General features: G+C 41.1%; 1 protein-coding gene across 2 annotated transcripts; it reads left to right on the top strand.

Moving 5' to 3' along the window:
* The first annotated feature begins 651 nt into the window (after positions 1-651).
* On the top strand, positions 652-16895 carry LOC146511659 (toll-like receptor 13). 2 transcript variants are annotated; one of them, XM_085173280.1, is made up of 4 exons: positions 652-2573; positions 2779-5394; positions 7727-7844; positions 10810-16895. In XM_085173280.1, the coding sequence occupies exons 2-4, from the start codon at positions 5085-5087 to the stop codon at positions 11048-11050; spliced, it is 669 nt and encodes a 222-aa protein (XP_085029406.1). In that variant the 5' UTR covers positions 652-2573; positions 2779-5084; the 3' UTR covers positions 11051-16895. The 2 variants fall into 2 exon arrangements, 1 of the variants encoding a protein (XP_085029406.1); XR_014876218.1 differs by having other exon boundaries at positions 668-2573; positions 2779-7844.
* The last annotated feature ends 236 nt before the right edge of the window (positions 16896-17131 follow it).

The following is a 17131-nucleotide window of genomic DNA, read 5'->3' as shown; positions in this document are numbered from 1 at the left end:
CAAGGGGAAAGACTTAAAATGAGTATAGGATGCCTACGATCTTTGGACACCCGCATTAAAACTGGCATTGATTCTTTTATGGAAATCACTACATTGGCTCAGGCACACTTCCAGATATTATTGTCTGTGAACACAGCTCACTATGCCATCCACAAATCCAGATTAAAGCCCTATCATGGAAAGAATAAGCCATATGTGATCCAGAAACACCACTGTCTTCTCTGGGCCAAAGCTGGGTGGAGCAAAAGTGCATTTAATATTTTATTTCAAGCTGTAACAGTTAGCCTTGTCAAGCAGCTAACTGATACATGTACAATGTTTTAGCATAGAATTTTAACAGTGTAGTCCCGTAGAACACAACAACACATTAAAAGCAAATTAAAACATTAGCGATGGATGGTGGCTATGAATAACCACTGAAATATATCTACTGTCAATGGGAAGAATTATTTTTCAAATCTGACACCTGTTTTATGGCAGAATATTAATTTTCTTTTAATGAAATCATTTTATATCACTGTTAAATTAGAGGTAAAAGACCTGCAACAGCAACAACTGCAATGAATTCATAGAGTGAAAATATACAAAACACCACTATCTGACAGTGCTAAGTAGGCACCATACCCTGGACTGAGGATGGGGGATTAACTTCCTCAAAATAATGCGATGCCATTGGCAGCACAATATGACAGTGAAAATAAGAGTGGCCTTCATAACGTATATTTTTTTCCACAATCAAAACTTGCATAATTCACTACAAGATCATGACAGGAGCAAGAGTCTGGCCATTCCTCGTCAGGACAGCTCTGGATAAACGGATAACACACTATGACCAAATGAATGTGTGGTACATTGTTTTGTTAAGTAACTGCGTGGCCTTCTCAAACCTGTTTGCTTTCCTGCTATTTTTCATCATTCTTCCATCTCCCCTCATGCCTCTCACCCTGGAGACTTTGGTTCTGTCTTTTGTTTTGGATTTATTGGATTAACTTTATTGGATTATTTTGCTGTAGCCACTTTTCTGTAGCCTCACTGTCAAATATTTTTTGCTAAACAAGTATTTTTTCAGCCTCACTAAGTTAATTAAATGTCTTCTTTTCACCTTACCATATTAGGGTAATCTGTACAAAAATACACCTAAAATTCCCACAAAATCTGAAATGCCATTATTTAGTTACTAAAACCGCTTTGTATTTTTATTCTTTCTGACTGTATTACATTTAGGTTTAAATGAAAGGTAATATGCTTTCAACGTGGCCTTTTGTTTTTTGTTTCAGTCTTTCTAAAAGCTGCAAGGGAAAGTAAAAGTGTTAGTCTCCAGACATGGACGCCCAACTCCCAGCATTCCAGCATGACTACAGTTAAGTTTTTGGTCCAAAAGTCTTTCCATGACACAGTTTGTATTTTTTTTCTCTGTACACCAACACAGCCAGCCATATTACCTCATTTCAGAATGGAGAATCAATGATTGTCACAGTTCTCACAGGCAGTGTTGGGGAGTAACGGAATACATGTACCGCCGTTACGTATTTAAAATACAAAATATGAGTAACTGTATTCCGTTACAGTTACCGTTTAAAAAGGTGGTATTTAGAATACAGTTACTTTGTTGAAATAAATGGATTACACGGCGGTACTTCCCTGTTTCATATTGTGGCGGGTCAGGACTGTTTGGGTTTTGTTTGACAGCTACGTTCTGTTGTTCCAGGCGGCAGCGTTACGGTTGCCATGGTTACAGGGTGACGCTCTCTCTCTGCGTGTTTCCTGGGTGAGAGAGCGCCTGTTGTTGTTGTGCTAAGCTAATAGGCAGAATGCTACAGGCATAGCTCTAAAGAATGTAGCATCATAGGCAGTGTAGTCCGTGCTGCAGGGAGAATGGACTGCTATACCCGTTATGTGTCTGTGAGCGAGGGAGGGAGAAAAAGGAAAAGTACGAGCTGTCATCGAGCAAAAACGGGAGCTGGAAGCATGTAAATATAATAATAACCACTGCAGCCAAGAAGAGTGCCTGACGAGCCCAGTTGTAAGTAAGCTATTAAGACTCGACTGTACACCGTGTTCGTGTTTTCCTCCGAAAACAATAAGTTCCGTTGCAGCAGCCTTTCAACGCCTCTCTCTGTCTCTGCTAGCAAAGTTGACCCAGACAACAAAGTAAAGCTAGTTTTCAGCTACGAGCTCGACACGAACCCGACGTGTTAGCCAGAGGTCCCTTTACTACGGTTCGGAGCCGCGGACCTTCAGTAACAGTAATAAATCACAGCAATAGTACATTCATGTAGTTGTAAAAAGCATGATAATATATTAAGTAATCCAAAGTATTCAGAATACGTTACTCTCATTGAGTAACGTAACGGAATACGTTACAGAATACATTTTGGGGCATGTATTCTGTAATCTGTAATGGAATGCATTTTAAAAGTAACCTTCCCAACACTGCTCACAGGTCCTTTCACTTTCTTCCAATTGGTCAAAAAAGAGACAGAGGGCACACACGACATGCAGATGAAAAGTGTCTCGAGACACAGAAAGCATTTCCTTTAGAACAGAAGGACTGTTTACACCAATGTGATGTCGTAAGTATCAGAATACATTATTTACAATGAAGATTATTCCTGATGTTTTAGTTTTAGTTTGATCTAAATCATGATGTGTATACATACATAAAGTAATAAGATGTGACATTCTCTAAGACATGAAAATCTGATTTTTGAGGTATTTCCATTTTGTTGTGTTGTTTACTGTTCATTTGTATGATTTTTTTTTTAAATTTATTCTCAGGATTTTCCGTGACATTTAAGCTTACTGTACGACTGTACATTACATTTTCTGGTTGGTTGGATTAAGCTTTCCTGCTTGTTATTTTTAAAATGGATCCTGGAATGGATGAGGAACAAAGCAATTTAGAAAGAGGAACAAAAAGTTGCAAACCAGACATCATTTTCTTGACGCTGAGCATCATCAGTTTCCTTGTTCCTGTTGAAGGATTTTCCCTGAAGACTTGCAGAATCAGCTACAGTACAGCCATATGTGTCAGGAGTAAACTCAGAGCTGTTCCTGGAGATATTCCCTCAACTGTGACAGGCCTCGATTTAACTTCTAACAGAATTTCAACAATACATGCATCAGACTTCAAAGATCTACTAAATTTGACTAAGTTAGACCTTAATAGCAACAACATTTTACAGATAGAAAGCGGTGCGTTTGCCAGTCTAAGTTCTCTTGAGACATTAAATCTAAATAATAACAAACTTGTTACACTGGGAGAGAATGTTTTTGATGGCTTGAGTTGCCTCGTTGAGCTAAGAATTAATCAAAATCGCATTAAACAAGTGGCATTCACATCTTTTAAGTCCATGACAAGTTTAAAACTTCTGGACATTTCTCATAACAAACTGCACCACATTACAAAAGTTCAATTGATATTGCAACATCTGCCACATCTACGGGAGCTGGTAATAAGCAACAATGATTTAACCACTTTTCAATCATTTGAATTGACAAACAAATCATTAGAACTTCAGTACCTTGATTTGTCGAAAAATCCCCTCGCAGTCTTCAGGATCACTGCTGATGTTTTTCCAAATCTCACCTGGTTTAAAATTGGGAGCCAAGCCAGAAAGAAACAAATGATATGGGACGTGCAAAACAAGACATTTCTTAGTCGTGTTACTACTCTTGACATTAGTGAGCTTCATTTGGGTCTTGGGGACATGGAAAGGTTGTTAGAGTCGGTGAACTCATCATTAACTATTCTGAGAATGAATGCAATGACACATAACCTGACCACACTGATCAACATTTCCTGCACCATCCCAACAATGAGGACTCTGCAGCTTCGAAGTAATAAGCTCAGCTTTGTTAATGCATACTTATTTAAGTTGTGTATTAATGTAACTGAGTTAGTTTTGACAGACAACAAAATAAAATACATCCATGATGATGCTTTCAGATCCCTTAAAAACTTAAGGATTTTAACGCTGAGTAAAAACAGGCTTCCATTGGTTCCAGCTGCAACAAGGAATCTACCAAGTCTTTCAGAGCTGGATCTGAGCACCAATAACATCAGCACACTGGACTGCCATGATTTCACCAATCAGACAAAGCTCAGAAAGCTTTATCTTTATCAGAATTCAATCACAGCTCTGAAACCATGTCTTTTCAAGGATTTAAAAGGATTACAAACTCTAAAATTACAGACAAACCAAATAACTAAATTGAACGGTGCTTTCAAAGAACATTTGCCTGAACTTAGATACCTGTATTTAAATATAAACAAACTCACTGCTATCAAAAAGGAAGAATTTAAAGGCTTACATTCCCTCCTGAACCTGTCATTACACCAAAATCAAATAGAAATTCTTGATCATAAGAGTTTTGTAGGACTGACAAATCTTACCTGACTTTATCTACAACGGAACTCTATTAAACAAGATAAACTACAAAAAGGTGTTTTCAATCCTCTGATTAATTTAAGAAGACTTGATTTGAGTGAAAATCACATCAAATACAATGAAAGTAGAAATTTGCCTGATCCTCCATTTTCTCAGCTGTCCCATCTAGAGGAACTGCTTGTTTTTTCACAACACCACAGGTTGCATAGTTATCTGCCTGGGAACTTTTTGCAAGGTTTGACCAGTCTTTTGAGTTTCAAAGCCAGGAATATCCATATTGCGTCTCTGGACAAAGACACCTTTGTTTACACGCCACAGCTGCAATTACTTGAACTTTCTTCAAATGAACTTAAAGAACTCCCTCCAGATCTGTTTTTCCCAATTCCAAACCTTAAAAGCCTTTACATATCCAGGACAGCTCTTTACTCTCTAGAGTTCCTTATAGATGCCAATCTCACAAAGCTGGAGTTTCTACAGGCAAGACAGAATTTATATTCAGTTATCCGTAAAGAAGATATAAAATCCCTACCAGCTCTGGCTTATCTGGACCTTCAGGACAATGGATTCACCTGCAACTGTGATAACAGCTGGTTTCTCTCGTGGGCAATAAATGACAGCAAAACTCAAGTTTATGATGCATATAACTTTACGTGCAACTACCCACAAGAATTCAAAAGTAAGAAGCTGTTGGACATGGACACCCGCTTCTGCTCAGTTGATATGGGCTTTATTTGCTTTCTCTGCACCACATGTGCAATCCTATGCTTGATGGTGGTGTCCTTCACTTACCATTTTATGAGATTGCACCTGGCCTATGCCTATTACCTGTTCATAGCTTGGTTCTTTGACAAAAAGCACAAAAACAAGAAAACTCCTCATCAGTACGACGCCTTTATCTCCTACAACACCCACGATGAGCCTTGGGTCATTGACAAGCTCTTACCAAAACTGGAAGGAGAACAGGGCTGGAGACTGTGCCTACACCATCGAGACTTTGAACCAGGTAAGACTGCAGGCTTGAATTCAAAGTTAAATGGTGATTGTTTGACTTGAAAATGTCTCTCAGTTAGTCTGTTTTTGTCTGCCCATCACTTCATTCCAGATTTAAAAAACTATATATAGAGCAATTAAATCTAGAACATTTGTTTTGGTGATCCTCAACCTACTTGTCCAACAAAGTTAATATTTTCTTTCTTTTATTTTTTGTTTTTCACATTCAGACACCCTAGTAACTACATTTTAATTTGTTGACACTACTACAGTAGCTTTGCATGGCCTCAATCAAAGGTTTATCGATGTCAGTTCAATTAGGGGAGATCATTTGGAAGTAATGAGCATGATTCATTAATACAGTAAAATTAATCAGTGTATTTGGTGATTAAACATCAGTGACCTGTCATGGAAGAACAGAATCCCATTAGTGACAGGATTCAGGGCAGGGCTCCCTGGAGTCTAGGTACTGGTGTTTTTGCTCTGAGAGATTTGGGCAAGGTGGAGATAGGGTGGAGGTGGGTTGCACGGATCAGAGTCTGAAAGGAAGACTGATGTTGAGCATAGGTTTAAACCACACAGAGCGGTGCTTGACTGGTTCAAAGAATGCAGGCAAGAAGATCAGGTTGCACAATAAGGATATCAGTATTGAGAGTGGCAGTGTGGGAAAGTTGTAGTGATGCAATGAACAGACTGGCAACCAAACACCCAGGACAGCAGGCAGAAGCATGACAGCAGATCTTCCTTATTGAAGTTGCATACAGTTTAATTTACATTTTAAAAATTGCTATTATAAAATTTATCGTTAATTAAAGGTCAGTGGCTTTACAGCACTGTTGCCAGACAGTATAAAAGCTCTGGGTTTGAACCTGCTGGCTCGGGCCTGTCTCATTGGAGGTTTCCTGTAGCACCCTCAAAGATTGACGTAGGATGTAGAGTTATAAAACAGGGTTTATTCTGGTCTTGACAACCCACGAGAACAGGTCGTGGACGAAAACAATAAAACAAAACACATCACATCAAAATGCACTCTTGTACTTGGTGCCAATCAATCAAAAGTCCTTAATAACAGAAAATAAAACATTTAAAATACACAAACCTTGTTAGCTGACATCCAGGAGGGACTAAACAGTCCTTTATGGCCTTATTAGCTTATTCTCCATCTTTTTTCTCACTTATTTCTTCTCTTTTTCTAACTTTGAACATTACTTTCTCCATGTGTGGAGCTAACCACAAGCTGCACCATGCAGACACCATGTGTGCTAGCAAAAAAGTGGCTGGGTGGAGACCCAAACTGCAAGCAACTCTACCCTCCATAGTTCACCACCAGGGGGTGCAAAAGAGCAAAATCAGGACATACAGCTCAACAAAATATCAAATGCAAAAGATCTTTACATTACCTGTTCTTCCTATGCATGTGTGGATTCTTCAACTTCTCCCACATTTCAAATACATACATTCAAATTCACTTTAACTAACAGGCCTCTGTGAACTAAAAAATGTGGATGGATAGATAGATAGTGAGACTACCTAACAGCAGATACCTGTTGGAGTACTTTTGATAAAAGTTGTCATTGTTGTGCTTGAAATTGCAAACGTTCAGATATTTTTCTTTCCCTCCCCTACATCTAGGATGGTGGGGAATGCTATTAGCTATGGTGTTTAACTGCAGACAATTGCATGTAAGGTACTGGTTTGCTTATTTAGTAATGAATGTTTACTTCCTGCCATTTATGGGCTCACCTGTGCTTGTATATCATCATCATCATCATCAACTTTATTTATAAAGCACTTTAAAACCACCACAGCTGACACAAAGTGCTGTACATTGGAACTGTAAAATAAAATTACATGAGATATAAATAAAAACCAAATAAAAGAAGATGGACCGTTAAAGGAGTTAAGCCATGTACGGGGGAGATGACCCTTTTATGACCAGCAGGAAGTCACATATACAGAGACACACATGCACACATGCACACACACATGCGCGCACACACACACACACACACAGTGCCTTAGCTTTTATGACGTACCATATGGGTTTTACAATGGTTGTGTGTCACTGAATAAAAGGCTGCGAGGGGATGCTGGTTTTTAGGAGTTGGCTGGGATCAGGTGAGGAGCTTTCAGTTCCAAGATCCTGATCTGAACGGCTTCCCTTGCAAGTTGAATGGTCTGAGCTCTAAGTGTCTTGCTTTGTTCATGGGGATAAGTCTCTGAGTCAGCGAGTGCAGACCTAACAATACCTCAAGATACTTTCATATGTACTCCGGAGGGTGTCACCATAGTACTTACATGACCTACTGAGGACAGCCACTGAGTGTAACATTTTCTCTTCTCAGGGAAGCCCATCATAGATAACATCACGGATGCCATTTACGGAAGCCGGAAGACCATTTGTGTTATCAGTCACAAATACCTTGAAAGTGAATGGTGCTCCAGAGAGATCCAGGCAGCCAGGTAACCTGTTGGCTCCTTCAGGCAATGTATCATACATACAGTGGTATGTAGTGTGACTTTGTAGTGTATCTAGACTCATGTGTAGATACACTACACTTAATCTAGACAAATATTTAATCATCCAATCACAAGTCAAGCATTTAATCATCTAAATATGATCAAGCTGAAGTTCAAACTGAGCGTCAGGAGGAAAGGTGAGTGAAAGTGGCATGGTTTTTTTATTTGAGTGTTTCAGAAACTGCTGATCTACTGGTATTTTTCCCACACAACCATCTCTGGGGTTTGCAGAGAAAGGTCTAAAAAGATAAAATATCTATTGAGTGGAAGTTTTCTGGGTAAAAATGCCTTGTTGATGGTCAGAGGAGAATGAATAGACTACTTTAAGCTCATATGAATTGAACAGTAATTCAATCAACCACTTCTTACAAACGAGATATGCAGAAGGGCATCTTTGAAGGCACAACACATTGGCATTAAAGCACATGGGAGAAAGAAGAATTTGAACTAATTTGATTGAAAACACTCATTTTGTCCCTCTGCGAATTATTAACTTATCATGGTGGAGGGCTTCGTGTGCCCCAGGAATCCCAGGAGCTATGTTGTCAGGGGCTTCTTTTGTCCCCTAGTAGGTTATCCTATGGCAAATTGGTCCTGGGTGAGGGACCAGACAAAGAGCAATTCAAAAACCCCTATGAGCAGAAGATCGAGGTAATAGTTCACCCTGCCGTGATAGGGTTACGGGAGCCCCACTCTGGAGCCAGACCCAGGAAGGGTGCCCAAGGGCATCTGATGGCTGGGCCTTAGTCCATGGGGCCCGGGCATCTGATGACTGGGCCTTAGTCCATGGGGCCCGGCTAGCCACAGCCCAACAGAGGTACATGGGCACACCCTCCAAGTGTGTGTGTGTGTGGGGAGGGTCCCTGGCAGACTGATCCCTAGCTACCGAGACTAGCGATTGGGACATGCAATGTCACCTATCTGGTGGGGAAGGAGTCTGCACTTGTGCGTGAGATTTAGAGGTACCGGCTTTTTATATCCAGGGGTCACCTCAATGCATTGGCTTGGGCTCCAGAACCAGTCTCCTGAAGTGACACTGGGCTTTGTCTCACTCTGGACTTGCCCTAGGTGAGAGGCGGCAGGCTGGGGTGGGTATGTTAGTATCCCTGTCGGCTTGCTGCCTGTATACTAAGTCTTGGAATGGGTCCTGACTGTCATTTGCGGTCATGCGCCGAACAACAGAGTACCCAACCTTCTTGGAGACTGGGGACGTTGAGTCTGAATGGACTATGTTCAGCACCTCCATTGCTGATTGATGCCTGTTGTGGTGGTAACAACTAAACCAAATGGTGGACACCAGAGTTAAAGGAAACCATCAGGCTAAAGAGGGAGTCCTATTGGGCTTGGTTAGGCTGTGGGACTTCGGAGGCCACTGATAAGTACCAACAGGCCAACCAGAACACAGGAGATCATAGAGGTCATGGAAAAAGGCTTTTGGACTGCTTCAAAGAGAATCTGGCAAACTGTCAGGTGACTCAGGAGGGGAAAGCGGTGCTCAACCTGCACTGTGTATATTGTGGTCGAGTACAGCTGACTTTGACTGAGGACAGTAGATGGGCAGTAGAAGGAATACTTAAAGGACCTCCTAAATCCCATTGACACGTCTTTCTTAGAGGAAGCAGAGTCTTGGGATGAACGGGACAACTTATCTATCTCTGAGGGTGAGATCACTGAGGCAGTGGTGCCCTGCCGACAAGGAAAGGAGAGTCCCTTTGTTATTTGAACCTTGAATACAGGAAGAACAATGTGGTTTTTGTCCCGGTTGCGGAAAACTGCACCAGCTGTTTACCATGCACCCTCAAGGATGCTTGAGGGTGCATCAATGGAGGTGTTCAATGTTTCATGTCTAGTCACTCTTGTCTTCATGTTCCCCGTGTCTCTTCAGTCATGTCTCATTGCCTCAGTGTCAAATCTGCATCTTTGTGAATGTTTCCTGTACTTTGATAGTCTCGTGTGCTATGTGAGGGTTTTCAGTTTTGCTTCCTCCCAGTCTGGTTATGTCTGATTACTCCCAGCTGTGCTCTCCTCCTGTGTCTAATTCCTTCCTTATTCGCTTGTGTATTTAAGCCCTGTATTTTGCTCTGCCTGTCGTCATGTCGTCCCATGTGCTGTGACTTTTTCTGTGTTTTTTCACATCCCTGGTTATAGCTAGCTCCCTGTTTTCTAGTCTTTTAGTTCTTTGCCTTCCAGTTTCCAGTATAGATTTTGTTTTCGTGAGTCCCAGGTTTTGTTTGTTTTCTGCTTCAATGCAATAAAAGTTGCATCTTTGAGTTCATCCTTCTATGTATGTCAGTCCTGCTTTTGGGTCCCGCCTGTCCCACGGCACTAAACATGACACATATTACGGTTCACTTCCCCATTTATGTGATTGCAGGTTTTCTACAATCTTATTGTTTTACCTAGTTTTTTACCTTTCAATTAAAAAAACAAAACATCGATAGTAGTTTTTACCACTAGATGGAACTTGATAAAATTAACAAAAATTCAACATTACCCACTACAGCAGGTTTTCCAAGGAAAATAATGCTACACCAAAAGTATAAACTCCAGCAAACTGCTGCACACGCCTGAATGTCTTTTGTCATATCTACAGCTGACACGTTACCTCTGCAGTTAATCCTCCGTATTCTGAGGATTACCCAAGACATTTGCCTTGCTAGTCAGAAGTGAATAATATTTGAAAAAGCAAGTATTGCAAATAACCTGTTTAGTGACATTTAACCTGAATTTTTCAAACTGGCATGCATAAAACTTCTTAAAAAATTTTTTTTCCAGCTTTTATTCTCCTCCTTAATGTCTTATGATTTGTTTTATTTTATTCTTTTGAATCAGTTTTGTGTCTTTGTGTTAAAATGACTTCAGGAATTCAAGACATAAAGCACTTGGGTTTCTTTTTCTCCATCTTTAGTTTTCGTCTGTTTGATGAGCAGAAGGACATACTTATCCTGGTGTTTCTGGAGGACATTCCCAGCTATCTGCTGTCTCCCTACCACCGCATGAGGAAGATGTTGAAGAAAAAAACCTACCTGAGCTGGCCGCGAGCTGCAGAGAACATAGAGTTGTTCTGGGAAAAACTCCGGCAGGCTCTAGAGACCAATGAAAATCCAGAAGCGGAGTTGTTACTTCTCACTGTGTCAAACACGCCATGATGAAAAGGAAATATAAAGTAATTGTTTAGCAACAAGGGTAATTCATAGTTTTTGAGATTCATTTGCTTCAATACCAAAGGCGCAATACGTTTATTTGAAGTATACACCTTGTTGAACATTTTCACAGATTTTCAGCGCTAAATTTTGGGGGGGTTTTTTTCTTTCCAATCAGTTTTCCTGTTGTTTAACAGAAATTGAATGTCACTTGAAGTGTTTGAAAATCAGTTGACCAGCTTGAATACAATCCAAGTTATTTAGTTATCGTAAGTTTTTGAGCGTCTGAGCTCTGCCATTTCACATCTGATAATAACAGATGCACATTTAATGTGCCTTGAAAAAAAGGTCAAAAGTCAGCCTCAGTGTGCTATTACCAGGCCATGATTTTATTGTAAGTTTGTTTGTAATTATTCCATGATAGTGAGTTACCATATTCAGATATTTCTGTAATCTTAATGTGTTTATTGTTTCTGTACAAACTGTTTACATTTTGTTTGAAATAGAAAAATGGAAGAAACAACAAATAAAAAGATATTCTGTCTTTGATGAATTCATTGTAGTTTGCGGTTGAGCGGGCTATTACAGAATGTGAGATTAGGTTAAAGAACATGACCCCCTTCGCAGTATATTCTTATAGTATGTTAGACAAAATGTCTCAGTATATTTTTGGTAGTAGGATAGACAAAAGTTCAAGTATATCTCTGGGGATTAAAAGAATGTGACCATCCTTTGGGTTCTGTTAGACAGGTGGGCGCCACCATTTATCTGCTGTGAATGTTTTACACTGTTTTCTTGTCATGTCAGACTGCTTAAATCATTTTCTGAGAATGTTGTGTGCGAAGGACCTTGTGCCGATAATAGCAGAAACAGACAACATTCTGTGCCCCCACCCTTGTAGGGGGTAGAAAAACAGGGGGCCCGAGGTCATAACTTAGGCGCCACGACAGATAAGAGAGTGTGAATGTTTAGGTTTACGACCAGGTGGGGGCCAGAGGAAAGTATAAGAAGCTGTGTAACACATCACCATTTTGAGACTTGCTGTGACCCTCTCTGCATCTCTCCCCATCCGGATGGTTGTTATGCTCAGTGTGTGAAAATTGTATGGAAATAAAGGATTGTTGATTGAGCATTTATACACCGAGTATTGTCCTTCCTTCAGCCCAAAGATTCAAAGAACTGGGAGAATTCAACAACTTGGTGCCGGTGACCCGGATCTTTGGTGTGCTGAGGAGGGGCAGATTTGGCCTGTGGTAAGATCGTGCGACGAAGCGAACAGAGGACGGTCCAAACATAAAAAGGTAAGCACAGCCTGTTGTATTATAAATACCAAATGTGCATATTGGGCTTTCCAAATTAATCTGTTCGCTGAGTTACACGTATTTTCACATTAAATTGTCGGTGTCTGGTTTTCTAGCAAGAATACTAATAATACTCTACGTTGAGACTAGAATTCCAGTGTGTCATAGGAACTGCCTCTAGCAAGATACTAATTATATTCTACGTTGAGACTAGGGTGCAGCCCACTTTTACCCTAACATAATTAATTTTGTCTAAAACTGGCTTCTGTTGCAAGAAATGGGGAAAAGCTTCCAAAACGCGGCCAAAGTGCAGTATCTGAAATAGAGGTGAAATAGAGTCTGGCTTATGGTGCGCTTGCATTTTCAAAGGTGAGCTCAGAGGTTTCTGTGTGTGTTTCCGCTGGTGAGACGCGCTTGCTGTGTTTCTGTGTGTGAAATATGAACATGGTGACAGTGACGGTTGATGTGTGAATGGGAGGACATTAGTGCAAAGACACATTTTAGGATCAAAGGTTGATGCCTAGTGGACCTGTGGAAATTATTTTTGTTCATGGTGTGGCAACCCCCCTGCCTGTGGACGCGCAGTCAGGTCCAGCGGCGTCTGGTTAGCCGAGGTGGTGACTTGGGAACTGAGGACTCCCGCATAGCTACAGAATAACACTGAAACGTCTGTGTAATCACGGTTTACATTTATTCTGGACTAGAGCAAGACACATTTTGCGAACAAAGGTTGAGTTCTAGAGTAGTAAAAGAAAAAGGTTGAAAAAGGTTGTATTCCTCGTTTCAGTGGTTGAAATTGTTGTTTGCCTGTCCCCTGACGAGTGTTAAATTAAATAAAGAGGGCATTTGGAGCCACATAGAGAGAGACGGGCTGAATTGGGTGTATTACTCTGTGGTGTGAAAAAAAAAAAAAAAAAAAAAAAAAGGAGAGAGGAAGAGAGTTGGAGGGGTGTAGTTTGTGTGAAAGCGCCGTTAGAGTCGGCGTCTCGTCTGAAGTACGGGAGTCAATTAAAGTAACAGAATAATTTGTGTCTAAAAGTGTGTTTGTGACGAATTGAGGAGGCCCCCGTTTGGGAGAAATGGAGGCTGAAAAAAACAGTTGAAAAAGTGCAGGAGGAGAGAGCCCGTGTAACGGGGTGGGCAGTAACGTGCCAGGGGGTGAAGCATTGGATGAGGGAGCAAAAGGAGGAGTCTGATAAGCTGATGCTGCCGGCTTTCCCGGTGAGGTCATCGCTGACGGCCTTCCCACCTCCCTATCAGGCTCCCGCCCCCTCTATCCCGTGTTGAGAGCAGAGCAGGGCTGGATGGTTAATTGGTTACAAAAAAGCTGGACTTTCTTCGGTTGGACCCGTTATCTTAAATTTGTCAAAGTTGTGTAGGCGCTAAAACTTTCAGGTCTGAGAGTGATTGTAAATATAAGACGTCTTTGTAAATATAATAGAGAGTTGAGTGTGAAACGAGGCTGTGTGTGACGACAGCGCGCTGCGAGCTAGTTTAGACGGTGTGTGAACATGCAAATGAGGTGGCTGCTGTGAAGCCCACAGAGGACTTCCTGTTTAACGTGTTATTGAGTTTTATAAGTATGATTTGCAAACAATGATACATGCCTGTAATTAAAACGCTGATTTTGTTGAAAATAATATTATAAATACAGTTTTTGAATGACTGCGGTGAATGTTTGATGTTTGGCTGGGTTTTTGATATAGGAGAGATGGCTTGGCGGCTGCTGGGGGTGAGTGTCGGTGACCGGAAATCTGCATGCCCATAAAAGGCAACTGCCTGACTGTGTGAACTATGCACCAAGAGAGAGAGAGAGTAAAATCTAGGCAGATGAACCAAATGGATGTTTTAAGAAAAATAGTAAATGAATGTTTTAGTCTCTTAATACAGGTGGATTTCTCTCAACCTGGAAACCTGAGTACAGCAGCAAAAGGATAGACTAACAAAATTGGGACGACAGACAGGCCAAGCTCTGGCTCAGAATTTTACAGCTTGACCTCTCACTTTGTCCCCACCCGAAAAAGAAGCTTAAAGGACATCTTCTCCTCCAGTTATCGGTTACCATTACTGGAAATTTTCAGGCAAGTTTTTCACTGAATTGTTTTTGGCACCATGTGTCCCTGAATCTCACAAGCAAGCTCTAATTCCTGGCTGAAGACATGGAATGCTGTTATTTAAGGTGGGAAATCAAAATTTGGGAAACAAAATTAAAAACACACAATTAGGGGAAATGCCTTGTTGGAAAAAGTTAAAATAACCCACCCACAAACGCACATACACGCAATGAAGAAACAGCTTACACTCATGAACACGTGAAGATTTTCCAGCAAGGTTAAAGCAGCAAAACTTAACATACACATGTTGTTAAATGATAAAGTTTATCCACTACTAACAAATAAACTCTCTGGGTTGCAGGACAACAACTTGACTTCAAAAAGAAAGACACTGGTATGATAAACCAGTGATGAAATAATAAATTTAGTGGTTAAAAGAGTCAAATTGTGACATGTTTTCCTCTGATTGATTAATACAAGTGATTATTGAATGAAATAAAATTACTTTTTGAATTATTAAACATGATCTTAAGAATTTTAACGTGTACCTGTGTTGTCCTGTCAACTTGGTGGGGTATGAGTTGATTATATAGTGAGAAAAAACAAAAAAAGGGGGGGAGAGAAGGCTGACACAGGGCTTGGCCCCTCTCTGAATAACACAGCCAAAACAACATCATTTTCCTGTTCGTCTGTCTTTGTTTTGTTTTTGTTTTTTCTCTTTATGCTTGATTACAGGCTGCTTTGTCGGCCCGGAAAGCCGAGGCTGACCTGGACTCCTGCTCTCCCCTCTACTATCTTTGCTCTCCCTTCTACCATCTTTGATGTGACCCTGACCGAATGCTACAGCAGCTGGACCCACAACAACAGCCTGAGAATGTCAACAGTGCTGCAGAAAAAGATCTCATGCAGCGGAGACGGAGAGCGTTAAATCCAAGGCCCGTTTCACTACACGGGGGAGATTTCCAGACAGCTTCAGCTGACAGAGCTATGACGAGACGCCTATTAAGCCCGGATGAAAGGTGAGGCCGAGCAAAAGAATGCTGACCTTAACAACTCTGCATTAAAACTGTGCAGGACAGTGATGGACCAACACGGATGATCGGGCAGCAAAAAGGGCGTGCCAGAGACACGAGGAGTAACTGAGGTCAGGAGGCACCTCAGATTGGACAAAAGCAGCAGAAGAACATAAGCTGAAGGCACAGGTTTCGGGGCTCGGCCAGGAGCTGACCTCTGAGAAAAGCCGCACAGCAGAGCTGCAGAAGGCCGTGGAGCAAAGCAAGGAAAACATCAATAAACTTCAATCTGACGTGTACGGAAAAGACTCTGAGGTTTCTGCCCTCAGTGAGAGCTCAAGGCATCAGAGCAGAAACTGAGCATGGCTCAGGAGGAGCTGGACAAGGAGAAGATGCAGGACACTGGAGAAAAGGACTGCCTCAATTGGGGCCAGAACCAGTATGGACAGAACTTTGGGCAGCAGCACCAAGGGATGCAAACGGACGGGAAAGGGGGAGGCAGGACCCCAGAGCACGCTTCAGGCCCTGGTTTACCCAGAACATCAGAACAGGAAAGTGATGAACACAAACACACACACAAACACACACATCTACATACACTGACTCAGAATTAAGCGAAACACACATACGAACACATATGCACTCATTGATTGACTGAGAAATGACACACACACACGCACACAAATCGAAATGCTGATTCAATTCACTGAGAAGTGATCCACACACACACACTCACATACACATGTTTGTGCAATGAAGAGTGACACACACATGCTGCGGCAATGAAGAATGCTTTACTAACAAATGCTATGCTGATTCGCAAAATGCTGCACACAAACGTCCAAATACAGAATTTGTTACAACAACAAGAAGCCATTGATTGTTAATTGGTTAAATGCATTTCATGTCACCCAGAGGGCATTTGTGTAGATTTAGGGGACAGGGTCTAGAGCAGTTTGGTTATGAAAACAATGTCTGTGAGTGATGTCTGTTTATGGCTCAAGGCCTCGACTGAATTGTTTACTGTGCTTCACACAGCCTGATAAGGAGCAGTGGTACAGAGTGAAAATGATGAATTAATGGTGTGAGCCTTATTTCGGAGCACCACATTTTTGTGATTGAGAGTTAATTGAAGGAGGAACACAATGAAAAAAATAAATTAAAAAAAAGAGAAAAGGGGGCCAGCCCTTGGATTTACGTAAGTATCCCACGTGTATTTAACATAATTGTCTCAGGATTTAAAGATCTGTACAAAATTCAACAGGAAATCATAGCTTCCCTGTATTTCCTACACAGTCTGGCTAGTTTGCAGCGGTTTCTCTCTGGGTATTCTGGTTTCCTGCCACAGTGAAAAGTCATGCAGCTGTTAGAGCTAGGTTGATTGATGATTCTAAATTATCTGTGAATGTAAGTGTAAATGATTGTTTGTTTCTAGGTGATAGACTGGTGACCTGTTCGGGGTGCACCCTGCCTCGTAACCTATCACTTTCTGGTGAAGTTTTGGTTGATTTTGGGTTTTGCTTAACACTAGGTTGATTTTATCAGTGAGGTTCGGATTGTTTTCTTTCTCTAAGAGAGAGAAAGGTGGTTTTATGCTTGGACAGGTTTCTAATGGGCCCAAGTATTTGTTATTATATGAGTATTTTATTGGTTACGTTTGTTTTTGCTTTTTGTTACAGTGCACTGAAATAAGAACACCTGAGAGGAGTGATCCACCGG

This window comes from Neolamprologus multifasciatus, chromosome 9 (assembly GCF_963576455.1).
Source record: "Neolamprologus multifasciatus chromosome 9, fNeoMul1.2, whole genome shotgun sequence".
In the NCBI taxonomy this organism is placed as follows: Eukaryota; Metazoa; Chordata; class Actinopteri; order Cichliformes; family Cichlidae; genus Neolamprologus; species Neolamprologus multifasciatus.
Note: the sequence above shows the minus strand (reverse complement) of the source record. Positions and strands in the feature narration are given on the sequence as shown.

Excerpts from the sequence above, each read along its gene's own strand:
- LOC146511659 (XM_085173280.1), top strand. The coding sequence starts at position 5,085 with ATGGACACCCGCTTCTGCTCAGTTGATATGGGCTTTATTTGCTTTCTC. Across the intron at positions 5,395-7,726 it reads CCATCGAGACTTTGAACCAG|GGAAGCCCATCATAGATAAC; the intron begins GTAAGACTGCAG and ends TTCTCTTCTCAG. Across the intron at positions 7,845-10,809 it reads AGAGAGATCCAGGCAGCCAG|TTTTCGTCTGTTTGATGAGC; the intron begins GTAACCTGTTGG and ends CTCCATCTTTAG.